General features: G+C 53.0%; 1 protein-coding gene across 4 annotated transcripts; it reads right to left on the bottom strand.

Moving 5' to 3' along the window:
- Nucleotides 1-872: 872 nt before the first annotated feature.
- OGDH (oxoglutarate dehydrogenase) lies at nucleotides 873-27,217 on the bottom strand. 4 transcript variants are annotated; one of them, XM_021544848.3, is made up of 24 exons: nucleotides 27,101-27,217; nucleotides 23,622-23,870; nucleotides 19,403-19,591; nucleotides 16,970-17,060; nucleotides 13,598-13,642; nucleotides 11,062-11,177; nucleotides 9,817-9,971; nucleotides 9,258-9,404; nucleotides 8,700-8,790; nucleotides 7,653-7,832; nucleotides 6,507-6,635; nucleotides 5,795-5,974; nucleotides 5,484-5,636; nucleotides 4,713-4,815; nucleotides 4,369-4,497; nucleotides 3,934-4,084; nucleotides 3,711-3,838; nucleotides 3,445-3,623; nucleotides 3,246-3,317; nucleotides 2,644-2,766; nucleotides 2,005-2,077; nucleotides 1,429-1,592; nucleotides 1,171-1,325; nucleotides 873-1,088 (listed from the first exon to the last, which is right to left on the bottom strand). In XM_021544848.3, exons 2-24 carry the CDS (start codon nucleotides 23,841-23,843, stop codon nucleotides 968-970), a joined length of 3,096 nt encoding a protein of 1,031 aa, XP_021400523.2. In that variant the 5' UTR covers nucleotides 23,844-23,870; nucleotides 27,101-27,217; the 3' UTR covers nucleotides 873-967. The 4 variants fall into 4 exon arrangements, with proteins under 4 accessions (XP_021400523.2, XP_021400522.2, XP_021400525.2 ...); XM_021544847.2 differs by having other exon boundaries at nucleotides 27,126-27,217; XM_021544850.2 differs by lacking the exon at nucleotides 13,598-13,642 and having other exon boundaries at nucleotides 27,126-27,217.

Below are 27,217 nucleotides of genomic sequence, written 5' to 3'. Positions count from 1 at the left end.
CCCGCGCCACGGACGCTGCCACCGCAGCAGCGGCACCGCGACACGCGTGGGCATGTGGCACCTCGCACACGTGTACGCGTGCGGACGGTTTGCTCGCGGGGACGCGGAGCCCCACGCACCACGTGGACGTTGCGCGGTGACATCGCGTGCAACCCTGTATGTGACAGCACAGCCACGAGTGTGTGACGGGGCGTGGCACGCGAACCCCCCGACCTCCCTCCTGCAGCTGAAAGACCTGAGTCACACGGAAAAGTGGCGGTGGGTTCCGAGATCCCAGCTGAGATTGCCCCCGTCGCCCCCACCCCCAAAGAACGTCCTGTGGGAGGACGCGGTGGGCTCTGGAGATGCCAACAATGATCCCCGTTTGAGAGATCACCTCCCTCGACCCCCACTCAGGATCTCCAATGGGAGGACACACCACCCAGCACCCGCCCTGTCTGTCCCTGTGGGGGCTCACAGCCGGGGGATGGTGCAGACGCAGAGGGAAAAACATGCTCCCCAAGGACAGGTACAACTGAGACAAGGGCACAGCACTCTTACACCTGGTTGGGCCCTCAGGACGTGCAGATGCACTATCTCCTTCCTCCAAGAGGCAGTGGCTGCACAGAGGCAAGTCCAAGACTGAGACGAACTGGGCAGAACCTGATTCATTGCACTGGACACCCCCACAGAAGAGCTGTGGGGACCAGCCCCTCTTGGGGGGTATGGGACACCCCCAGAGAAGCGCCCCAGGGACCAGACATGCCAGGGGTCTGGGGGGCCATGGGTCTTACCCACCATGGCAGCACGCAGCCCCCAGACCCTCATGCTCCCAGGGCAGCTGTACTGGAGCCACCCTGGCATGAGGCAGACAAGGACTCCAGGCAACAGTGTGGGGTTGACAAGATCTGTAGTTGAGGGGGGGAGGCGAGCAAAGGACAGAGAGATGAACAGACAGATGGAGGAGCATGCTGCGCCGTGACGGCGCTCAAGCCAGGTCCTTGAAGGCATCGAGGTTGAAGGCTGTATCGAGTAGCCGCTGCAGCTCTGTCAGGTGGGTTTTCTTATTGCCAGTGGCAGGGGCAGCTGCTGGCTCCCGCCCTGCATACCTACCAGGGAGAAGGTGGGCCATGAGAAGGGTCTGTACCGACCAGTTCCCTCCCAGCCTCTCACCACCCCCTGTGTCCTTACCAGACAGGCTTTGCACGGTTGATGGTGGTGCGAAGCCGGGGTTTGACATAGTCATAGTAACCCTGGTTCTTGTGCTCCTCCTGGCACCACACCAGCTCGGCAGCTGGGTATTTCTGGGCTTCTCGCTGGAGGAGGTCAAAGGGGAACGGGGAGAGCTGCAGGGGACACAGAGTGGTGTCACAGGAGACATGGGGCAGTGTCTCGGGGGCTACAGAACCCCCAGCCCACAGATCATGGTGGCAGAAGGACCCTACTCACCTGCTCCACCCTGGTGATGGCCACATCGGCCTCCATCTGCCGGGCCTTGCGCTCACGGGTCAGGTCATAGTACACCTTGCCAGTGCAGAACAGCACCCGCTTCACCTGCTCGGGGTTCTGGGCTGCAGGGCCACTGTCAGGGATGACACGGAGGAAGTGGGTGCCTGCCAAAGAAGAGAACGGCACCCTGAGCCACAGCAGTTCACAGCACTGTGCCAGCAGCCACTGCACCCACATGCCATGCCAGCCCCTTCCAGGACCCTGAGAGGCAGAGTCAGTTGACCCAGGTACAGCAGGCACAACTCCCACCACAAACCATCACATGCCACTTGGGGCTACCAAATCCCAGCTGCAAGTGGCTGTTGATGGAGGAAGCAACATGGAGCCAAGTCTCCCAAGGGTGCCAGGCTCAGCCCTAATGAGGCTCTGGTGTGCCAAGGAGGCCCTGGCCTCACTCGGCCAGCCTCCACCATGGGGAGGCTGCTGTCAGGCAGACTTTACCCAAGGCGACAGACTCCTGCCCTTCACCCTGCGGAGCAGCGTGGGAGAACACAGGCAGCTCTGTGCTACTTGTACCTGGCAGCATGTCATCAAAGCTGGAGCGGGCTTCGGGGTGGCGCAGCAGTGACTTTGGAGTGAAGATTATCAGCTGGAGTGGGGGAGAAGAGGCAGAGCAATGTGGTCAGACCTGCCAGAAACACCTCCCCTACAAGCCAGTGCTGGAGCAGCCACCTGCCTGCCCTCCCCTGCCCATCCTGCCTGAGCAAGGGAGCAGCTGCCAGAGATTTGCTTCTCAACTCAGCTGCAGTGTTCTGCTAGATTGGGCACCGATTCCCAACAGCACCAACCATCCCAGCTGGGATGTCCCCTGGGGAAGAGGCGGAGGGGCTTCCAGCCTGTCCCATGGCTAGAGCTGACTGGAACTGGCTGAAGTAGGTCATGTAGCAGTGTCTGTTGGCTTCAATAGCCCTGACCTCCCCATGGAGTTTGGGAAGGGGTCACAGCCCTTGCAACCCACATGAGACAGCAGCCGTACATCAAGCGCCAAGCCAGTCCTGAGCACAATAAGCTCCTTGGCCAGGCAGCAGCCAACTGCCCATGTCTGAGGTGCAGGAAGAAGCTGCACCCAGCCCAATCCCAGTCCAGGGAAATATCCAACAGGAAGACAGCACCCTGCCTGGGCACCAAGCTGGGCATGGAGCTGCTGGCACTGACCGGTTTGCGGAAAGGCAGGAGGATCTGGCGCCGGAGGACGTGGAAGAAGTTGGCTGGAGTGGAGCAGTTCACGACAATCCAGTTGCACTCATAGAGCTGACGCACATCAAAGTCATCCAGCTTCTGTCTTGGCCAGAACGGGTGAGGGGATTTCAGGAAACACAAGGTACCTCTTGGCCTTGTGGCTCCAGTAGGAGGTAGAGGAGTGGTCCCCAGCCCTCCCTCCCCTCCCTCCTTCCCTCCCCTCCCTCCCCTTCTCTCACTCTTCAGAGCACACAGAGATCCTGGAGAGGCTCCAGGGCTGTGCTCTCCACCTTGGTCTGGCCATAAGGGTGGCCAGCAACCCCCTCTCATGCCACTTTCAGGGCCACCTCTCCCTTGGACTATGCCACAGCCCCAGGTTCCATGGAGGTGCAGCCTGGGCACCAGGTTCAGGCTCTTTCCCCACACCCTCCAGCCAGCATGAGACCAAGGCATCCCATGCCTCCTGCCATCAGCTCCCACTGTGCTAAGCCCACACGGGTGTTGCTGCCCTCCACTGAGCTCAATCCAGGGCACAGGAGGGCCAGGCTGAGCACCACACCATGGGGGCCACCACTCACAGGGAAGACATCAGGATCATCATTGCACATCTGCAGGAATCGCTCTGGGCGGGCAGAGGAGTGCTCGGGACCCTATGGGGACCAAGAAGGCAGAAGGTCATTGCAGGCCAAGGAAAGCATGAGAACCCGAAGTCAGGCACTCCCACATCATGAGTAGTGCCACTGCTGTCCAGGGTTCCACCTCCAGGGTGAGCCTTACCATGCCCTCCATGCCGTGGGGAAGCAGCAGGACAATGCCGTTCTGCCTGACCCACTTGGCCTGCCCGGGACAGATGAACTGGTCGATAATGCATTGAGCAGTGTTGTGGAAATCCCCAAACTGGGCTTCCCAAAGCACCAGGGCATTGGGACTGGCCATGGCAAACCCCAGTTCAAATCCTGAGAAACGGAAGAGCAGTGAGAGGGTTGGGCTGCCCTTCCAGAGTGGCATCACCCTGGGCAGTGAGCACATACCCACTCACTCACCCAAGACACCGTACTCTGACAGGGAGCTGTTGCAGACAGTGTACGGAGCCTGGTTGGGCCAGAGGTGGTTCATGGGGATACAGGTCCTCTTGTCCACATTCTGATCATGAAGGACATGGTGGCGATGGCTGGAAAAGGGAGAAGAGTAACTTCATCATCAGCCTTTGGATCCCTTCCAGAAGGGCTGGAATTGCCTTTAAAGCCTCCAAAAGCAGGGTTTTACCTAAATGTCCCCCTCTCAACATCCTGGCCACTCAGGCGGATGTGGATGCCCTCTTTGAGCAGGGAGCCAAATGCCATGTACTCTGCCAGGGCCCAGTCAACTGTCCGGTTCTTCACCATCTCCCCACGGGTTTTCAGAATACGGCTCAAACCTGCCGGGACAGGAACTGGTTCATAGGCAGCACAAGACAGAGCTCCAGTGACACCAGATTTGTTCCACAACCAGCCCACGGGTTTTGCTTGTTCTGAGGCCCTCAGAGCTCCAGGCAGGGTCTCAAGAATGCAGCACCCAGGGAGAGGATCCCCACCCTTGACCTGCTACCCACCCATATTGAAGCAGTCCAGTATGTCCCTTCCTTCCAGGCCACATCCCAGCCCTATCTCACATCTCTCCAGAACAAATGCCCAGTCTGGCACAGCTTTCACAAGCTCCTACCTCCATGGATAGTGAAATCCTCCACCGGCACTGAGCTGGCCACTTGACCAATGTGCGTCAGGTCCTCTTCATTGAGGCCAGTGGAAGGGCAGGTCATGCTCCGGGGCTGCCCGTCCAAAGTGAAGAAACCTGTCAGAGAAGGAGAAACACCATGCTGCAGGAGACGTGCCAGATCCATGGGAAGACCTCAGGTCACAGACACCCTCAAGCAAAGGTAGAGACACCAGGAACGGGAAGGGCACTACTAACCTCCCCTGTGGGGTGGCTTACTAGAAAATCTCTGCCATGGATCTAGAGAGGCCGGGTGCCTTGCTATGGCCTCTAAATCGCTGCTAGTGACTTACCTGGCCAAGGTGAGTCCAGCCAGTGTTTGATGTGCAAGATCTTCTCATCCTTGGATCTGGCATGGGCCTCCTCACAAATCTTATCGTACTTGGCAATTTCCTCCTGAAAGGCAGAACCAAGAAAAACATTAATGGGGGATCTCTAAACGAGGGTATTGAGTCTGAGGACCTTGGTGAGCTTGCAAGGGTGCTGGAGGACAGAGGTGGGCCCAAAGCTGTGCAGTTCAGCCTCAGAGAGCACAGCCACAGCTGGGACCCCTGTACCCCAAGGCATAGCTCTGCTACGCTCAGAGCTGATATCTTGTGTCCAGCCCTGCTGATGCTGAAAGGTGGTGCCAGGGCAAGCAGGGCTGGCAGAACCTCTGTGCCGTGAGCTGCCCAAGCAGCAGAACCGGGACAGGATCTGCCCCAGGTACCCGTGGCCACAGCAGTCCCAAGCACCGAGACCTGCCTGTGCTGCAGTGGCCCAGAGCTGCATGGCCTGTTCCACATTGATCACAGGGTGATCCTTGAACTAGATGTTCCTGCACTTTTCAGAGCTGGCACAGTTCAAGGATGAGCCCTGGCTCTGAACTCCATCGCTGCAAGGTCTGCAGCACACACCCAACCCCAGCACAGCTCTGCCACCTTTAGGTTACAAGCACAAGAACGTGATTCTTGTAGGCCCATGTGGGCCCTTCATATGGGTCACACCCAGGTCTGAGCCATGAAAGTAGCCTTCCCTGGAGATACCACCAGCAGTTTTCCCCTTTCAGGCCCCGCAGATGATACCTCATACTCCGGCTGATTTACCACCCCCTGGGAAATCAGCAGCTCTGCGTATTTCTGCAACACTGGCTTCTGTTTCCGGATCTGTTTGTACATCAGGGGTTGCGTGAACATAGGTTCATCCATCTCATTGTGTCCGTTGCGCCTGTAACAAACCTGCCAGAAAAGGAAAGATGCCTGCCTGTGACCTACCACTCCAAAAGCACTTGGCAGTTACCTGGGTCATGTGAGGGAGGGTCCTAAGCAGCCCAGGAGGGACCCAAGTACACCCATGGCAGAGTCCCAGCCTCAGGGACTTGTGCCACATTCCTCACCAAGTCCACCACCACGTCTTTGTGGAAGGTGCTTCGCCATTCTGCTGCCACATTGCAGACATAGACCACGGCCTCAGGGTCATCGGCATTGACGTGGAAGATTGGCGCGTTGACCACCCGGGCTACGTCAGTGGGGTATGGGGAGGAGCGGGCCATCCGGGGGTCTGTTGTGAAGCCAATCTGTAGCAAGTGAGGGCAAACAGGATAAGCACAGTGTTACCAACTACATTTGGGATACAGCTTTGCTATGCAGCTCCTTCTTTGGACACTGATATCACAGCTGGCTCAGCATGAGGCATCTGCACTTTGCTGTCCCAGGAAATTGTTCACACAGCTCCAACAGCAGCTCAGCTGCAGCTGCTGGGCTGCAGATGCATAACCTGCCTGTCTCCTGTGTCTGGACACAGTGGCACATCCTGATACCTGCTGCAGCTGTGGGGACAGGCTGGTCTCAGTGAAACACCTCTGGCTTCCATGGCAGCAGACAGGATCGGCCCTGTCAGACCTTGCACACTGAGTACCAGACTGGGCTCAAAAGCTGCTGCTGTTGAGCAGCTGTGTGAGAAGCACCCCCTGTTGACCCCAGGTTAAGGCTCCTGCCACAAACACTGGCAAGGGAAACAGCTGCTGTTGGTACCAGCTACTCCCTGCCTCAGAGCCTGCAGTGACAGCTCTGCCAGGGACCCACAGGCACAGGGTATTTGCTTCTCACCTGGTTGTTGACCACAACATGGACAGTGCCGTGGGTGGTGTAGGAGGGAAGGTCACTCAGGTGAAATGTCTCGTACACAATGCCTTGCCCTGCAAATGCAGCATCTCCATGCAGGAGGATGGACATCACCTGGGAGAGGGTAAGCCGTGGCGGTCATCAGGGACAGAGAGCAGGGAACCACCAGGAAAGGGCCCAGCTCTCCTCCCCATGAGCTTTCAGCATCCCAGAAAGGACATAGAGTAGCTCATCAACATATCCAATGCCTTCCCAGGGGATGGGAAGGGAGTCAGCCACGGCTGACACACCACTGGGCAGAGACTGTGGCCACCAGCACCCCCCCAGCAAGGGCAGCACACTTGGGGCACCCTGAGCAGAGAGCAAAACAACAGCCGGTATGCCCCAGCTGGGCAGCAAGTCCCATTCCCAAATACATACATCTCACAGCAAAGCCTTTTTCTCACTGGGGGGAGAAGAAGCCTGGTTCTCTCACACTTTCAGCCCAGAAGCCCCATGGGCAGCAGCAGGCCCAGGAGCTTCAGAGCCACTGATGTTATTTTGTCACCATCCCAGGGGCTGGCTAAGGACACCGCCTGCCAGGCGAGGACAGGACCAGTCTATTTATATCCAGCCCATGGGGTGTAGGAGGGAGGGAAGCACTTTGGATCTCACTTCCACTTTTTGGGATTGTAGACAGGTCTGCAATGAATCACACAGCAAACAGCTCCCCACAGCCCCTTCCCACCAGGGTGTGGAGAACTGCCTTCTGTTGCCAGCTCCAGCTTTCCCAGTCCCAGGAATGGTTATCTCTAGTCACACTGAGATCCTGCTGCCAAGCCCCCCAAGGTGTGGTGCTTGGATTGCCTTGGGGTTCCCCTCATGTCCCTTCTTCCAGTCATGAGCTGTGCATTTGCTGTGTCCACAGCCCAGCTCAGTTCAGAGATGAAGAAAGCAGCAATGGGAGCCTAGGGTGGGCAAGCACCTCCAAAAACAAAAGGGAAGGATAGGGGAGCAAAGCCAGGGTGACAGTAGGGGAAGGGGCCCATCAAACAGAAAGCAGACAAGTTACTTCACTTTCCCACCAGCCTGTCTCCACCAAAATCCATCCAGCCTAGGCCACGTCACTATACGCATCTGAGCAGCACTCACCTTCTTCCCCTCCGTGTCTCCACAGTAAAACTGCTCTGCCTTAGTCTTGCCTTGAACAACAGGATCAGCTGCTTCCAAATGAGAAGGATTTGCCACCAAGGAAAGGGTGATGTTCCTGTCAGTGACGCGGTTAATCCGCCGATGGTACATTCCCAGATGGTACTTCACGTCACCAGAGCCCTGGTGGAGGGGAGAAAAGAGTCACTCCAGAAGCATGAGCGGCTTATGGGGCATGGAAGGAGACAGAGAAGTGCTGACCCCAAGGCTGGAAGAGGGGAGCGTTTTTTGGACGTACTGCCACAACACAGCAGGCACTCACTGCAGGAACTGAACGGGCACCCAGGAAAGCCTGTTCCAGATGCCAAACCACCACCAACTTCAGACATGCATCCAGCCCATCTAAATAGAGCTGAAGGTGTGGGGGATGAAGCAAGTGTGGTGGGCTGGGCAAAGACTCTGAATAACAGGTAACACTTGCCTGAGCTCTACCCACACTGCAGCAGCATGGCCATCCATGATAACCATTCCCAATATGCAGCCACCTCGAGACCCTAGGCTGCTGCTTTCTCACCTTGATATCCCACTGAAGTTCATGACAGGATCAAACCAGCCCAGCCCAGCTTCCCAAAAGCCAAATCATCCCAGCTTATGAGGATGAAGCTTTGGAGCATGAGTTCATTGCAGTGACAGAGCTGCTTCTGGAGCTGCTTTAGAACCCCAGACAGGGACCAGGGGCGCAAATAAACTTCTGCTCCTGGCCACCTCTCAGCAACCACCCCAAAGCTGCTTCATGCCCTGGAGAGCTGCCAACAGCCAAGTTTGTGCTGGAGACAATGGCACATGTCACCCCCAAGAGAGGCAAGGACAGACCCATACTGGCACCTCTACAAAGGTTCCCATCACCCGGGTGTGCTTGCAACGTGGAAATCCTCGCAACACCGCTGCCACTGAGTTACACCAGAAGCAGTGGCACAATCCAGCCACAACCCTTGGGAGCTGCTCAGGGACAGGCAGCAGCAGCCTGCTGCAGGCATGGGAGAAGCTCACCTCATCAGCAGCCTCCAGCTTGGAGTCAAACTGGCAGAATATCTGCTCCAGCTCTTTCCTGATCACGTTGGCAAGAACATTCAGGCGTCCCCTGCAAAAGCAAGGCCACTGCTGACAGCCACTGAATGCTGATGGTGATCTACAACCCCCACTGCCACAGGCCACACCTCCTGTGATCGCTGTGGGGCCACCCAGATACAGGGACTCCCTAAGAGGAGTCTGAAGATCTCCCAGCACAGGGATGGGTTGGCCAACACAACATCCTACATACTTGCTGAGATGCCCCAGGGTGGGTAGGTGCTGGGATTCCAGCATGATTCCAGCTCTGACCTCAAGCCACCACCCCTCTCCAGATGAATTTACAAAGAAGCTGGAAAGACCCTGATGAGCAGAGAGCAGCCTCTCAGCTGAAGGCCTGAGCTCTTCAGCTGAGGCTCATCACCAACCAAGATCAATTTGGTGATGGTAGAAACCAATGTGCCCTCCAGTAGCAAATCCCAGCAGCTCCCCCCACCTTCTACCTGCACCAAGGAGCACCATGGCTAGAGGCAAGGTTACCTGTGGGGCATTCCCATGATCACATAATCCACTCCCTTCTCACTTGACTTATCAATAATGGTCTTTAAGGCTGGGATCAGCACTTCGCATCCCTCCAGACCAAAACGCTTCTCTGAAGACCATTTCCGATGGAGGAACTCCTCAAACCTAGGAGGCAAAGGGAGGGAGGGAGGGATCAATGAGGGCAGAAAGCAGAGAAGGGACAGGGACTGCACCAAGGGAGCCACAGCACTGACTGATGCTCAAGCTGGTACCATGCAGCGCACAACATTCACTTCAGTGTCTTCCCAGAGTTCAGCTGGCCATTTCCCCCCACTCCAACACCATGCCACACTTAATCCTCATTTTTAGACCTTTTCTTTCAGGCTCATCCACATTTTCAGGCTGTTTGCCAGCACCTCAGCCTGCCACACTGGCAGCTCAGCTGTGCCAACCTGCTCATTAAGCTGATGGCAACAGAAGATGTCATGATGTGACTCAGCTGGTGACTGCATCACTCTGGCTGGGAGGAAACCTCCTGGGGAAGATATGGGGAAGGTGAAGCCAACCCCCAGGGTACCTGGTAGAGCGGACCAGCCTGGCCAGCAGCGTGCGCTTCTCTTCATTGGTGAACTGCATGATGCCTGGGGTCTCAAACTTCTGCCGGATCCACTGGCACTGCTCCAGGTCGTTGATGAACATGAACTCCACACCAATGTGCTGGCAGTATGCCATCTGCTCCAACAGGAAGTGAGGGGGCATCAGACAACAGCCAGGGCTCCAGCACCTCAAACCCCCAAAGGACTGGCACTTGCAGCACCCTGCTGGCTCATAGGGCCAGGGGCTCCTCATTTCCCCATTTACCCTTTCAGCCAAACAGCCCTTCTATGCCAGCAGGGTGTAGCAGGAGGGGGATCCTGGGGGAACCTAGCCGCCAGCCCTGCAACAGCCCCACTTCAGAAGCCTTGCTTGAGTTGTATTCCCAGGAAAAGGGATGCAGCAGGACATGTTTCAGTATGCTGCAGGGCAGCTCGGACCATGCACATGACTCAGCATCAAGCTGTTTAATTCCCTTTCCCTGAGGGGCCCACAATCATTCCCTCAAATCCTTTACATCCACCTCAGAGGAGAGATTTTCCCTCTTCACGGCATCACTGTGAGCAGTCCAAAATCCTGTATCACAGGGCAGGGGAGAATCAGAAGAAGCTCCTCCCACAATGAGGAGCCCTTTCCTGCAGATGGGCTAAGATGTTGGCACAGTTTTGCTTCTTCCAAGGTCTCAGCAGAGATCATCTGAACAGCCTGCAGCATGCCTGAGCTACTTGAGATCAGTCCAAGCACAGGAGGGGATGAAATTTGGCAGGAAAGGGGAACTGCCTGTACGAGCTGGAAGCCCCAGCCCCAGAGGTCTCAAACCTGCACCAAAACCCTCTGATGGATGCCCATGCAGGACAGCAACACTGCTGCAGTGCCAGAAGAGGGGATCACAGGCCTCCAGCCCACTCCGGTGCTCTGCAAGTACCAGCTGCTGTTTCAAACTGGAAAGCATAGCTGGAGAGGTTTCAAAAAAGGCAACATCCAGCTGCCTCGGTTTGCTCCACCTTGAGCAAACCAAGTGAATTGCTGCAATGCAGCAGAAAGCTGGAGACAATCAGAGCTGAGTGGGTTACTCGAGGCGACTCTTGTGAGTGGGGCGAGTGCTGATAAGCACTTCCCAAACTGAAAATCTTAAAATGTGCAGGCTGACCCAGGACTTTCCAAGGACAACTGCTCTGCCTCTGGCCCTGGCTGCACACAGAGCTGGCGAGACCCCTGCCCTCCTCACCTCGAGCCGACGGATGATTTCCCGGAGTGGAAGAGCTGATTCATTTCCACCGATGAAAGTAGTTGTGGGCAAGTGGAAAACTTTGTCGAGGTCAGATTCATCCAGACCATAAAAGCCTGCAGGATTTGTCATGGGTGGGAGAAGCAAGAGAAAGAAGGAAGGAAGAGGGACGTGGATACCATCACACAGGGACCAGGTACGTTTGGGAGAAGTGAGAAAGGGACAAAAAAAAAGCAGCATAAAAAAATAATAAGCATGGATGGAGCATAAAAAATAATAAGCATGGAGGTTTATATGAATAAAAACCAAGCCATAATTAAACGAAAAGACATTAAGCACAGAACAATTAGTTATTATGGAAGGCATCACAGGAAATGTACCACAAAGCAATGTATATGCATGGAAATGGGCAATTAAAATCCAGGGTGAGTCAGGGAGTTTGAAACCCCAAGAACACAAAAAACACACAACAAATTATAACAAAGGGGAGAGAAAAGAAACAGGAATTGAAGAGTCACCAAGCACATCAGAGGTATTGGCACACAGCGATAAATGAAGAGTCAACACAGAGAAGGAAACAGTTAAAACAGACACAACCAAACAGACAAAACCCCAAGGTGGAAGAGACAGAGAAGCAAGAAAGAGAAAAGGCAACAGGGCTCTGATGGACTCTCCTGAATAGCTCAGCCCAGGAGCAGGGTGGTCAGCAGACATTCAGAGGTTCGGCTGCCCAGGTACCCTCTCACCCCAACCAACAGCTTTTTAATTAGAGCTTTTGCCTAGCTCTGCTCAGTAAATCTCCACCCTTTGGTGCTGGCAGCTGACAATTTGGAGGCAGCTCCTCCTACTCATGGTATGGGGCTGTGGGGAGCTGAGCTGGGCCTGGAGAGGGGCCAAGCAGGCCTCAAGAGCTGGAGGTTGGGATTTAGGGATGCAGGCGAGTCCTGCTGTACCCCAAAGCCATCAGAGATGCCTCACTACCCGCTGAAGCTAAAGGCTGTCTTTGGGGAAACTGAGGCACAGAGAAGGAGGGGCAGTGCTGATCTCGCTAAACCAATGCAGAAAGGCAGAAGCAGGTCCAGGAACTGAAGAGTCCCATGACCCTTCTGAACCAGGAGCTTGGACGAAGGACTCAGTCCACAGCCCTGGCACCTTTTTCAGGCTTCTGCTCATCCCTCCCGCACTCCCAACAAGGCCTGGTCCCAAGGTGTTTCCTAACCCCAGGGCAGAAGCTGCAGCAGACACACATACCACTACTTCTCCCAGCTTCCTCCAAACCAGCCCAGGACCCCAGATTTTAGAGAGGGAGCTTTTAGAGGACCTGTTCTTTTAGAGAGGGGTTGGGGAACACCATCTAAGCATGGCAGGGCAGTGTGACCCACCTTCCTCAGAGGAATGGGTGGCAAAAACTGGCCCCTCCTGAGCTGGCCCCTTCATTGAACTTCATCTTAAAAGTCTATCCCTTGCTGACTGGTCAGGAATGGACAGTGAGCTGTAGACAGCCCACTCCCTGGAAGTGTTCAATGCCAGGCTTGGAGCAACCTGGTCTAGTGGACTGGGTAGTATGAAAGGCCCCTTCCAGCCTAAGCCAGTCTGTGATTCCATGATGACAGGGCTGCTCATGGCTCGTTCCTGTGCAGCCTTGAGGGGCGAGTCCAGAAACTGGGAACACTCCAGTCAGCCTGTAGTGGACACATGCCTGGCTGCCACTGCTGTTCATCCCCTCTGCTCCTGCCACACTAGAGTCCCAGGAGAGGGAATTAAGCCAGACCCCAGCAGCTCTGCTCCAGAGCTATGCCTAGGAACACTGAACCAGACAGGAATTGAGAGTTTGGCCCCATGTCTCTGGGACTTCTCTTTGGTTCCCATTCAAACAGAAATCCCAGAGAGATGCAGCAGGGAACATCCCACACAAACTGCCTGTTGAAGGGTTTCAGGGAATCCTCAGTAAGTTGCTGAAGCTTGCAGACCTGCAGCACAGGGCTTTGGCTTATTCTGCTGCGATGCTTTGAAGACACTCTGGCACACTTTGGGAGTATCAGATTTTACAAGGAGTTCTAGGACATTTAAGTATCTTTGCTTCTTTGCTGCAACCTGACAGCTCTGACAACACTCAGTATTTATAGGCAGCAACACCATTGGATGGAGGAAGGCAAGGGACAAGATGCCAAATTTTCCCTGAGACAAAACCAGGAGAAGACAGCTTCGATTTTTAGGAGTCTTGAACCAATGAGGGAGATTGAGGCCTTGTAAAATTAATATTCACAACAAAACATGTACTCTAGCAAGCCAGGCATGCAAGCACAGTATAGAAAAGGCCAGCAAGGCTCAAACTGAGGATTTATACAAGGCAAAGTGTACTAACCACACACCTACATCAAGACTTTGAGTAGAAATTAAAAATAAAACATGCCACAAAACTCAGAAGTGGTGAGAGATGGGAGTGGTCCACTTTACCAGCTCAGTTCATGCCCAGAATAACCTATTCAAAGAGAGTCCTGCACTCCAGAAGGTTAAGGGTTCATTAATTGCATACCTCCTACTGTTAACACTCTCAGCCGCTCCTTGAACACTGCAAGGTCTGGGGAGGGCAGGGAGGGGGGATGTAGAAAGGGACAAGACAGAGAGATGCAGTCAAAGTTAGTATAAAAAATCTGGCACTGTGAAAACTAGTCATGGAAAGCACAAGTCAAAAAAATACAGTATTTAAAATACAGGCAAAATCCAACAGAGGCAAAAGGGCAAGGATGGAGGATGACTACACACTAGGCAGAAGAGGAATCTTCGTGGGAAGTCTGATGAGAGGAGGGAGGAGCAGGAGGGGAAGGGGGCATCAGACACTGGGGAGTAGTTGAGCTGCACGGTTTGAGATCTCCTTTTGCACCCTGATGGGAGAGAGGGTGGCCTGGCATCTTCATTTGCCACGACCGAAAGCATCCTGCCAAGCTGCATCACAGGGACTGGGACCCTCTGAAGCTGGGAGCTGCCTCCCACCAACACCTGCTCCAGAGGGTTTGCTCTGCTCGTGCTACTGGGAGGATTTCAAGGTCAACCTATGGAGGTAAGGCTGCTGCCTTTGCACAGAGGAGGACTGGGGTGTTGACAAGCAGGCAGTTCATAAGGAAGACAGCGAAGATGGCAGCACAGCAGGCATGCACAGCCGTCTCTCTGGAGCATGCTTGGTGCAGGCAGGAGTGCCGGCACACTGCAACAGTGGGCAAGCATGAGCACCAGAGCTGCCTGCCCAGCTAGGTTAGGTGACCCAAGTGCCTCAATCTCACCTAGGTTACAAAAAGACTTGGAAACACTTGTCATTTGGGTCAGCAGGGAAAATCAGACACTTCCCCAAAGTGGGGAAAAGGAAGGTGGGAACACCTCAAGCCCAGGTCCCTGCAGGGACTCGCCTGGCTCTTCCTGAGTTGGAGGAGGATTTCTATCAATTTCCCTTTGCATGAGGCAGAGGCAGCTGCCTTCCACGGGGAGAAAGACAGACAGACAGACACTTAGACACACACAGTCTTCCACACACCACCTGAATTTCAGTGTACTAAGGTACTATTTCTTTCTTTCTATTTTCAGGATCATACTGAGTTCCTGTAGTCATCCTGTCCTTGTTTTACACACTTACCATGCCAGACCAGCTGCAGTGGAAGACCAGGATGAGATTACTTGCATTTTTTTTAAATAGAAAAGACAAGAGAAAGGGGAATTGGGTGGCTCCAGCCCCACCACTCCTCAGAGTGAGTAGCCCTGGGTAGGTTTTCTCTCTCTGACACTTTCCCCGAAGATTGAACTGCTTAATCCAAAGAGAGCTTCCAAAACAGAACCAAACCAGTTGCTAAACAAAAAGCAATTTAGAAGAAGGATCAATTTCTGCTATTAACAATCCAACTCATTTGAATCACAGCACTGCCACTTAAACTGTTGGCAAATGTGATCACACTACAAAAGCTGACCTTTAAAGGACTTTGCCGTTCAGAAGAGGAAACAAGATTGTTTCCAAGTTTCAAAACAACTCCTGTTATTAACCACCCTGTTAAGTGCTACACACTCCTTCAAAGCAAAAAAAAAAAAACCACACCAAAAAAAAAAACCAGCAGGATCTGCTTACAAATTGGCTTTTTCTGCCACAAGCAGGCAAAACCCAACCTTAGGTATAGCTGGAGTTCTGTCTTCTGCACCACCACAGCTCCTTCCCCACTTCCTGAACACTATTTGCAAGCTAAGTTCATTCAGTTACAGCTAGGATTGACTAGATGAGGTTTTTCAAGATAAAAATATCAAGGGAAAATTTATTCCATATAAATAATACTTAGAGTAAATAAAACAAAGTCTTTTGCTAAGACCTAGCCACCTGAGTGTGGGGTTCCACCATGAGACACAACCCCAGCACGAGCTGGCAGCTGCCACCATTATATCTTGTGACCAGGACTCGTTATTTCCTATGAATTCATGGATTCCTGGGAAGCAAATCAACACCACTAGCCACAATGACAGGTATTTTAATATCAAAGCCACAGATTAACAGAGATTAAGCTTAAGGGCTTGCTCAGACACAAGAGATCCCATGCTGAGGCTCCTTCCAGCTAATGCCTATGGACTATCTACACCTGAATGCTTCCCACCACAGTGAGAAGCATGTCAGAGTCCAGACTATGGGATGAAGCAGCTTCCTCATCATCCAGTGAACTGGTCCAACCAAAACCTACTCCCTTCCCTACCTCCCCTGGTACATGTAATCCTGTCCGAAGGTCCAGCAGGTCCAGGGCTGGTGTCCCTGTTGCTGGCAGATGAATAAGGAATCAAGGCGGTTTACATGCACCGTGCATTCTGATCGGCTGCTTCGATTGGTGAGGTTAGTAATCATCACTGCTGCTCTACTCTACGTTAGGAGCATGAGCATGCCTCTGGAGCACTCGGAGTGCCAGGGAACCACCCTGGGAAGCACCAGTGTGGTGACAGAGTTCAGCAACCTCATCCTGGCTAGAAGAATGGTAGCAAACTACAGAAAACAGCTCTAAAGCACATGGAGAGGTGCTGGGTTTAAGCACTTTCAGATCAGGATTTCAAGTCCTGAGAACCACACACACTTCTGTACAACACTCATGCAGCTCTCACTCAAACGCGTTGGAATTTCCACCTCTCTACTTAGACAGGAATGCATCCCAAAGCTTCCTTGTTATGATCACCAGTAGGAACTCATAGCTCAGTCTTGGACAAAGGGCAATTAAAGGATATACAGATGCTGGGGCAAGCTGGAAGTTCAGGAGAGCAGCCTCAGCCCCGCAGAGATGAACCCAGTACATTCACTCCCAACTCTGAGGGTCCCCAAGGGCAGCAACAGGAGCTGAGAGAACAAGCCTCCAGCTCTCACCCAACAAAAAACCTCTCTGCTTTGCATTTTTCGAAGATGCAATTGCTTCCAGCCCTTCTGGGTTTTTGCTTCTGGGTGAGCAAGATCAGTGATAACACTGTTTGGTACTCATTGAAGAAACATGAGCTGAGTACTGGAGTGACAGCCGGAGGGTGGCAGGACTGCACTGCTGCTGCTACCGGCAACTACAGTTTTAGAGTGATCATTACTAAGGAAACTTCAGACCCCTGGCCTGTGAAGCAATCTACCTACGAAGCTGTGAAATAGAGGGGAGCTCAAGCAATGCAGCACCAACTGCTCTCAAAGCCCTCACCCAGTTTGTCTGTGGATGTGATAATATCGGCAGGAAGGGAGGAGTCCAGATCTGCATCCAAGATGCCCAGTGGATCGAGTTGTGCTACATGGTGCCCTCGAATCTATGAAATGCATCAGGAATGGAAAGGAGAACAGGAACCAAAAGGGAGAGAAAAACAAAAGAGGGGAGGGGTAAAAAAGTTAAATTACATTAGAATTAATTTGCAGAGTAATTCTCACCGACGTTTGGAGAAACAGTTACTGGCGCATCATCAAAATTTACACAACTAATGCCGAGAGGATCAAGCTTTGCAATGTGGTGACCCCTGACCTGGAAGCAACAACACAGATTAGTCATTAAAACAAGTTAACTGAAGAGACATTTCTTTAAAAAAAAAGTTAGAAAATTTAATTCAGAGTTTCCCTCTTTACATTTTCTGCTGAGCTACCTCAATTCTAGTTGCAGCTAAATCCTGCAGAAATTGGGTTTACTGTCACGTACAGCACACAGGAGAGTGCTAACAGCCATCAGGACTGCTCTGTTCTACCTGACACCAGGTTTGGCAGGGGTACAGGGGGATGGCAAGCTCCTTCACAGCAGAGACAGCATCTAAGGGTCTCCTGATGCTTTCCCAGTGTCCAGCTTGGGCAGCTCCTCTCTACAGATGCAGTACTTCACACTGATGGTCTCCTAAGAATCACAGGTACATGAAGAAGCAATTTGCCCAGAGAAGCTGTGGCTGCCCCATCCCTGGCTCATGTTCAAGCCCAGGTTGGATGGGGCTTGTGGAGCAACTTCAAAGGTTGTATGTGTCCTTGCTTGTGGCAGGGGGTGGCAGGGTGAAACAAGATAAGCTTTAAGGACCCTTCCAATCCAAACGATTCTGGGATTATATGAATTTTCTGGATTTTGGCAGATATAGGTGTTCTCTTGGCAACAGAGCAAACAGGCATTGCCACTGGCAGCAGTAGCTCCTGAAAGGCCAAGGAACATGTCTGAGGAACGTTTGCCCAGATGCTCTGCAGCAGGTCACAGTGTCCCTCTGGAGAGAGGAGCCCACCGCAGAAGCTGGAGCACTCTCCTGTGAAGGGCCATGGAAATAACAAAGAGCTTTTGTACCAAGGGAGTCCTGACAGCTCCTGGCAGCAGCAGTCAGGCCAGGAATTCCAATGCTGGGTCTGAATCCACATTGGGTACCACAGAGAACAGGAGGCGATGAGGAGTTCTGGGGTTTTGCTGCTGCAGAGGTAGGTACCCACAGACAGATCCTAGCACATTAACTGGGTAAACTCAGGCCATCTTGGTGGCCAGCACTCTCCAACTGGTGAGTCACAGGTTACTCCTTGACAGTTTCAGGCTCAGCAATGCTGGGAATGGGGCAGGAAATACAACTGCCATGGTACAGGGTGCAGCCTTCCTTGCAAACAACACTCTGGGCATCAAATCTGCTACCAGTTAGGAAAAGCACTCAAATACAAGTGGATTATTAAACCTCTTGTACAAACCAGACACAGTGCTCTGAACTTATTTACTAGAGCTCATTCCTATTTAGAGCATCCCGTGGGGATTTTAAGATGTGATTTTTGTGGTTTTACCAGCCAAGGAGCCTGAAATCAGTCATCAGCATTAAGGCAAACTGAGAAGAAAGCACCATTACCCCTTGCTCTCTGCAGGGCCAGGTGACATCATAGTCCTGAGCACTGATGGCCACAGGACAGCTCCTCTGGGCCAGTTCTGGCTGTGAACCATTTGCTTGTCCATCTCTCAGCAAAGCACAGGGGTGAGTCCATCACATAACAGTCAGCAGGATGGAAGCTCACCATGCTGCTCCCCATGGCCAGGATGCTCTCAGTGGGACGAGGAGGCTACTTAATCCAGCAAACAGCTTTGAGCTGGGGACAGCTGGTGGCTTTTAGATTACCTCAGCAGTTTGCAGGTACACAGAAAATCCTCAAATCAGTGGGAGAAAACACCTTTTTCCCCAACAGGAGCCATGCTGTTTGTTAGTGTCCATATGCAACACAAGCCAAAACAAGGAATAAGAACGATGCTCCAAGGGCTGGAGCCTCTCTTCTCTGGAGTCAGGCTGGGAGAGATGGAGGTGTTCAGCCTGGACAAAAGACAGCTCTGGGGGAACTCAGAGCCCAGTCTAGTGCCTAAAGAGAGCTGGAGAGGGAGTTTGGACAAGGGCCTGGAAGGGCAGGACATGGGGAATTGGCTTCCCACTGCCAGAGAGCAAGGTTAGATGGGTATCAGGAAGAAATTCTTCCCTGTGAGGGTGGTGGCCTTTTATTTTAGGACCTTGGAAGTTCTGTCAGCAACAGTGGGAAGCAGGATGGGTGCTCCATGACACTGCTAAGCATGGCAGGAGCCCACAGCATTGGGGCAGCATTCCAAACAGCAGCAAACCACCCAGTGTGGAGAAGATCTCCCCCTCCCTGCCACCCTGTTTCGATGACAATAGCTTTAATCTTCTTACTGTCCAGCAACATATTAGCTGAGTTTCTGCCCCAACAGAGCAGCTGCTCCTATTCCAAATGAGGCAGCCCAGCTCCTATCCTTCATGCTCTCCATGCAAACATGTGCATCATTCACACTAGCTCCAGCCCACCTCAGCCACTGCAAGCCCCTCTACAAAAGATGTGACCCTCCTTGGCACAAAGTCCCCTTACCTGATACGCCCTGATGAGAGATTGCACTGCAAGATGGTCCTCTACCAGTTTATCCACATTAGGCTGAGCCTGAACGAGGGACTGGGCTTGGGACAGGGTGGAGAGGCTGGTAGTCAGTGGAGGGGGGCTTTGGTAAGCCGTGCCTGGAGCAGCTCCAGCATTGGCGTTGCGAAAAAAGATGTCCCATGACTAGGAAAAAGGAAAGAAGAGTGGTGACCAGGGTCTTCACTTGCAGTCCAAACACCTCCTCAAGGTTACAGAAGACTCAACTTTACTGCCAAAGCAGGGGACAGAACTGCCTCCTCCCCTGTACCTCAGCTCCATGCAGATGCTGCTAAGAGCACCCACCTGCCTTGAACAAAAGAGCACTGATGATCTCCCACTATTCCAGCTGCATCACTACCCACCTCCCATCCATCTGGATTGTTTCTTTTGGCATGAGGCCAACCCCAGAGCCACCCCTCCTTTGGCAGTGGCACCAGGACAGGACAGTGATACCCCATCTCTTGGCTCTGCTCTTGGAACTGAGCAACAAGCCCCAGCCTGGACTTCCAGCTCATTTTCTTCTCCCCAGGGGAGGCCACTGCTCTCTAAACACCCCAGTATTTTCTGAAAAATATTTCTGCCCTGTAAATACATCTCTTCTTCTTTCCATGGTCTGAATGGCCAAAGACCTAAATACCAGCATAAGCTGTGTTGTTCAGCCCTCAACCAGCAATATTTTTATTTTTCTATCTCTTCTTCAATTTTCCCCCATCCTTTTGGTGACACCAATAACAGCACTACAGAGGTATTCCCATACCAGCTCTCCCATGCCCAGAACAAGGCAGCTGCTGCAATGCTCCTGTTCCCTTTGCAGATGGGAGTTTTTGTCCCCTGGAAGCAGGGTAGAAAGGACTGAAAATCTGCCCTTTGCTGGAGTCACCCCAGCTGAGCTGTTCCCCCAGAGCTCCTCCAGTTGCAGCACCTATCACATGCCCCAGGAAGGTATTTCCAGTCCCAATTCACCCAAATACCCCATTGTCCCATCACATGGTGAATAAATTTAGAAACAGGTCACGCTAAAGGAATATAAATAAGATCTGGAACATTTTGACACTGATAAACAATCACTCCTCCAAGGGGAAAATAAAGGGAAGACAGAAAACACCCAACCCTGTTCTGACTGCTAAAGGAAATTTCAGTGGGAAAAGAGGGAGAGCTGCTTTTTGTTCCACCCCAGCTTTTCCCTTCCACAGGCTCACAGAGCTCCTGGGTGCCCCCAAAGCCATCAGCTCCTGTAAACAGAGGGACAAGCACCCAGGAATGGGCTCTGTGCCCTTGGGATGGAGAGGAACCTGGCTGGATACTTTGCTTTGGTTTAATTTTGGTTTATGTACTGGCAAATAAAGACAGGCAAGAGAAAAGGAGCACCTGTCAACCTGAGAGGGGGTGATGGGGACAGACACGGAGCCAGGGGTGTTGCCCTTATAACCTTCTCCCTTCTGCCATTCATTTCTCTTGGAGTTGCAATTAGCTTCTGTTTTGGAAGAAAAAGTTCACTTTAAACTCTGCAAACAAGGTGTGGCACTTTCACTGAGTGCTTTATTGCTCCACATAATGATGCCTGCATGGCACAGGGCAGGCTAGGACTGTGATAAGGGCCATAAAGACATCAGCTTTCAACTTGCTGCAGTGGTTTTAAATTCAAGAGAAGGCAAGGGCTATCCCATGGGTTTCTGAGGAGCACAAAGGTGCCTCTGGAGCTCACATCTACCATGGGAGAGGCTGCCCCATCAGAGTTATCCTGCTTTATCATGGAAAGGAGAACTTTGAACTTAATCCAGCACTTGCCAAAGGTAACAGCAGTAATAAACTCAGCGATTACTGTCCTCTGACTTTTCTGTGCCCATGGCAGCTCTGTGAGTGCTCCACTTGCTTTTATACCCTGTATAGATGCATACAGGATATAAGATACATAGATATACATTTTGGCTCAGATTCAAGGCATTTTCAGACAGTCCCACAGCTGCAAGCCAAAACATTAGCCTGGACTGGCTTTCCCAGTGCTCCTCCATGCACTGGCAAAGCGGGATTGGTGAACCAGCTGCCTGCCACACACCAGAAGAGTTCACTCTTTAGGTGGATCCTGAGCTCAGTTCTGTGACTGGAGCTCAGGGCAGGCTCCTCTATTGAGAACAATCCCAAACCAGCTCACCAAGCCAAACCAGCACCTTCTACCAAATTCAACTTCTGAAGAAGGGTGTGGGCTCATACTGTCATGTCCCAGTTTCTCAGCTTGGAGATCAGGCATGCACACCAAGGGAAGAGGGGTAACATTTCCCACCAGCTTCCATTTGGAGCCGAGGTACAGGGGAGGAGGCAGTTCTGTCCCCTGAAGCACTGAGGGTGCTTCAGGCTGGGACGTGCATAAGGGACAAACTGCTTCCTGCTCTTTCTCCTGCCACGGGCTCCAGAAGCATCAACCCTACTTGGCATGGCCTGCAGGTCTGGCAGCACTTCCTGCTCCAGCAGGGAGAAGATGATGAACGTCAGAACTTAAGGCTGCAGGAGGATGAGGAGTAGCCTGAACCAAATTTAAGGCAAATCTGATCTTTGCTGAGAGGAGGCAGTCAAGTAGCAACCAATAGGTTCATGCTGTGCACGCTGCTGTGTCCTTTATCAACCCAGATAAGGACCTTCAGTTTTCTGAGGGTGATGGGATCATCAAACCCCTTTCAATTTAAAATCCCAAACATTGCAAAGTTAAAGGGTCTGTGTTAAGGGCTGTTTCATGTATAGATCCATGGGGAGACCTGTGTCCTGGTCACCCAATTCAACCCAGACTTCAGGGCTGCTGCTTAGGGAGACTGAACTGACCTGAGATGTATGCAGGTACCACCCACCTGCAGCCACAGCTGTTTGGCCACCTTCCCTGAAGCACCCATGATGTTGCTTAGGGTATGGTCAAATGGAGGCCAGGAGGATGGTGTCCCCACTTTTAAGGGGACACAGACCCAGGAGCAAGCAGCACTGACTGACCCCGTGGCAGCCCACTGGCACCCATACCCCATGCCTTCACCTCTTCTTTCTCCCACTCTAATTTTTATTATTTTACTGTTATTCTTATCCAACTCTGTTCATTGGACTTGAAAACTGGAGGTCAGCTAAAGGATTCCATGCAGAAAATGCCCTAAAATAACCTTTTTATCTTCCCTATTTTAAGCAAGCACTAAAGCTTGCTCTGCAGTTTAAGCCCCTGGTGTCTACACGGAGGAAATGAATTCAGTGTGCTCAGCTGGGACCATCACACCAGCAGCAAGCCTCAGAAGTTTTTGGTGACAACAGCAAAGGCACTCCAGCTCTTCCCAATTGAACAAGTCTCTCGTCCCTGGTGGGACACACCACAGCAAGGAGTAGCTGGTCTCTGCGCTACACAGGGATAGAAAAACCTCAGCCAGGTCCCCATGACAGCCTGACTCCATCCAAGAGCTCCATCCTAGCAACTGACCCTCCATCTGGCAGGACAGAGGACAGGAGTGGCACTTTCCTCCCCTGGGCAGGGCACACAGGCTGATGAAGCCTGCAAGCCAACACAACTAGAGACAGCTGCAAGCCCAGACAGAGCATAGCAGCTCAGCATCGGGGGACCCATGAAAAAGTGCAGAGAGCACAAAGGAGTGGAGAGGAGCTGCGACAAGGTGGAGTCCACGCAAGAGACAAGGCCAGAATGAGGCCAAATCTGTAGATCAGCAATCTGGCTTTACACACACAAGCTCAAAGCCAAGCTTAGCTACGTCCGCCCCAAAACAGAATACCACCCATGCCTGAGACAAAAAAAAAACCAGTCACAATGTGGAGAATACCCTCCTTGCCCCCCTTTCCCCATCCTCCACTCTGGAATCAATCCTCTTGATGAGCCACCAGAGATGAAAAAATACAGCATTGGGAGCTTGCTACAAATAGATTCCCAGAAGCCATTCCTTGTATCCACTTGTGATCCAGGATGCTGCCGATGTCAAGCCCATGGCGTTTCCTCTTGAACAGAAAAAGCTCCTCTTGGTTCTTGCTCAAGGAATCACTGCTGTTTCTTTCAGGCAAAGTGAGGCAGACGGACCATCCACAAACATCCAGCCCCAACTGATGAATTCACTCCTCCTCAAGAGGTGGTACTTACCTGCACCCACTGTTCAGACACACAGAGAAGTGAAGGTGATGTCCTGGCAAGGTTGATCCTTACCTTATGTACACTTTTGGGATTTTCCAGCCAAGCATAATACATTTCCTCAACATAGTTTGAACTAGTCCCACTCAGAAATGGCTCGGCAGCCACCGGTGCACTGTAGCACCTGAGCTGTTGGAACGTCCTGGGTGCTGCCGGTCTGTGTTGGGAAATTGTCTTTACAGTCTGTGAGGCCGTCAACGGCCTCAGTTTTGCTGCACAAGTCCTTAAGTTAAGCATTTTTGTCCCGTTGCCTCACACAAGTTCCTGTTGAGGGCGAACAGAAAAGTGGGTTACAAATTACTTCAGGAGAGCACTGAACAGAGACCACCCCCTCCTCAAGTACAGAGAACCGAGCTTAGGATCAGTTTTTAGTTTGGATTAATCCCTCCACCCTGTCCCACAGCACGGTCCCTGATGGCTTGGAAATACAGTTTTCACTCAGTACATTCAGTATGACCAGGTCTGCCTTTCCTATCCCTGGCAACATTGCACTGTCATCTCCCCTGTCATGACAGTGCAAAGCAAGTCTGTTTGGTGGGTACCCAACACCAGCCTCGAATGAGCCACTGCACACCAAAGCCACCCACATCTCTTGATTTCAGCTTCTTCCATCACTCTCCTTCCCAGGCTGGTCTGGGCTTCCGTGACCACTCCGCTTGTTTATTGTGATGTGCACCAGGATAATGCTGGGAAGAAACCATCTACAGGGAAAATCGCTTGCAAAGTAGGGGTATAGTAGTGCAAAGCACTTGAGAAGTGGGCTCCAGAAAAGACTGCTGCTCCTCAGAAGCCCAGACCCAAGAATATCATTGCAGGTGGAAGATCCAGAGAGGGGCTCTCCCCTGCTCAGAGAACCCAGAAAAGTAATCTGGAGCCGGTGTAGGACCTCTGAGAGGTCCCACCTTGCAGTAGGGCATGTACTGGGAGGCCTGGGGGTTTGCACAGGGTCAGCCGTGGGGTTTGATGCACATCCAACCAACCACTGCAGCCCAAGGAAAGCGGTGGAAATCATCCTGAAGGAAGTGCAGGCACTTGGAGCAACTCCTCTTGGAGCTGCCCTTTCCACCCAGCTCCTCCCGCAAGAGGTAGGACCCAAGACTAGAGGTGACCCAGCTGGCTGGTTTCCATATCCCAGACCAGTTTAATGAGCAGCAGCCCAATGTCAAAGCAGTTACCATGTGTACACCAGATTAAAATGAAATTTCTTTTCCTAGTCCAGGGACTAGGAAAAGAACACACCTTCATGGCCAGCGTTTTGCTAGCCAGCCTTCCAGGTTTGTCTTGCTGAATCTAGTTCAGACACTGAGCTCTCCCCTGTAGTGACCAGTAACAGGACCCAAGGGTTGCACCAGGGGAAGTTTAGGTCAGGTATTAGAAAAAAGTTCTTCACCCAGAGGATGTCTGAACACTGGAACAGCCCCCCCAGGGAAGTGGTCAAAGCACCAAGTCTGAGAGTTCAAGAAGTGTTTAGACTGTGCTCTCAGGCACAGGGTGTGACTCTTGGGGATGGTCCTGTGCAGAGCCAGGAGCTGGACTTGATGATCCTTGTGGGTCCCTTCCAACTGAGCATATTCTGTGATTCTGTAGTTCTGGCTGCCCGGCATGACAGGCTACACTTCCCACTGCAAACTATAAGGTTTTGGTTCAAAGAGCCTGAGGAAGACCCAGATTCACCTGAATTCAGATAAAGTGTTTGACAGATTTACCCATAGGAAAAAGGGAACCATTTGTTGTTTCCACCCTGCCCACAATAACACCTGGCAAGGAAGGCCAGCAGGTGCAGGACCACAAGTGCCACAGCACTGGGAATTCTCCCAGTTCACCCTCATCAGATCTACACAGTACAACACACTTTATTTTTCTGAAAGGCTAAAAAAGTCAAGAATGTTCAGCCTAGAGAAAAGAAGGCTCCAGGGAGTCTTTAGAGACCCCCACAGTCCCTAAAGGGGCTCCAAGAGAGCTGAGGAGGGACTTTAGACAAGGGCCTGCAATGACAGGTCAAGAGAGGATGGCTTGCCACTGCCAGACAGTAAGGTTAGATTGGATATTGGGAGGAAATTATTTCCTGTGAGGATGGTGAGATCCTAGTACAAGCTGTCCAGAAAAGGTGTGACTGCCCCTGGATCCCTGGAAGTGTTCAAACCCAGGGTAGATCGGGTTTGGAGCAACCTGGGCTAGCGCAAGGTGTCCCTACTTATGGTGGGGGGGACAGAACTGGATGATCTTTAAGATCCTTTCCCACCCAAAGCATTCCATGATTCCGTGATATTTCAGAGAGCCAACTGAATCTGGTGCCAGAGCACAGGCATGCATATGGGAGGGAAAAAGCTTTAGGACAGAAGTAGCATCATCATCTCCAGTTTCAAAACCAGTTCTGGTGCTGTCACTCAGCAGCATCCAGTGACCTCTCTGGAAAACAGTGAGGTTAATACCAGAGTTTGACCCAAAGTGAGCAGAACTAGCTGCTCTTTGAAGATCTCTTGAAGCAAAGGTTAGCTAGGAGCCTGGACAGAGAAAGGCAAGCTTGGAGGTGGGATGAATGCAAGTTGGATCAAAATAGAGAACCAGAAGCAAGAACGTAGGAAACCAAGTAGGAGATAAGGAATATCAGGGTCACACAGAAATGCAAAGGTCAGACTTCAAGTGCCAACTGAGGAGCGTGTAGAGGGGCAGCCAGTCACAGCTCAGACCTCACCAAAAGGTCATACCCCAGGAATGCCTGCAACAGATGACGGCCCAGAGTGCGCCAATAAGCAGATTAAAGTGCTAAGTGTGACCCACCGGCAGTCGGGTTGGGGACACCAGCCTAGAAGGCAGGTACTTGATAAGGACTTGTGACTTAGAAATACTTCCTAGGTTAAAAACAGCAGGAATTCTACCTTCTAGGAAGTGGTGGGGGCAGAGCCATCGGCTACAGCTACAGCTGATCCAGCACCGGGCACCGTCGGGCGAGGGCCTCAGAGCGGGCGGGGGCCGGGGCAGACCCTCCGCGTCCGCTACAAGGCCGACCCCGGCCCACCAGAGCCCTGCCGAGACGTCCACGAGGCGCCGCGGGCTCGGACGGCATTCCCCGGGCGGGCAAACGGAGCGGATCGGCCCCGCGGGGGAACCGGGGTGGGCGCGGGGGGCCCGGGGTGGGCGCGGGAAGGGGCAGCGGAACCCCCGCCCCGGCCCCGAGCGCGCCAGGCCCGCCTCCCCCCGCGCCCGCCAATCACCGCCCGCCGCCGCCGCCCGGGACCGGCGTCCCTCGCTGGCTATAGGCCCGCGGCGAGCAGCTGAGCCTTCCCATTGGCCGCAGGCCTGCCCATCTCGCCGCAGTCCCGCCCCCCTCGCTCCCCTCCTCCCAGGCGCCCAGGCGGCGCCAAGGACACCGGGGCGCGACCGCGGGCGACCGGCCCGGCGCGGCCCCCAGCGCAACCCCTGCCCTGCTCCGGTGCCAGCCACGGCCCCCGCTCCCTCTCCCAGCCCTCCCGCCCGGCTGGGTCCGGCCCTACCGTCCGGCCCTGCCGCGGAACCCACCGGCGCGTCCGCACACCCCACTCGTGGTCCCGGCTCTGACAGCAGCCCCGACCGCCGGCCCCGCCCCGCCCCGCCCTTGCGTCACCACGTCG

This window comes from Lonchura striata, chromosome 32 (genome assembly GCF_046129695.1).
Source record: "Lonchura striata isolate bLonStr1 chromosome 32, bLonStr1.mat, whole genome shotgun sequence".
In the NCBI taxonomy this organism is placed as follows: Eukaryota; Metazoa; Chordata; class Aves; order Passeriformes; family Estrildidae; genus Lonchura; species Lonchura striata.
This window is presented reverse-complemented; position numbering and strand designations above follow the sequence as displayed.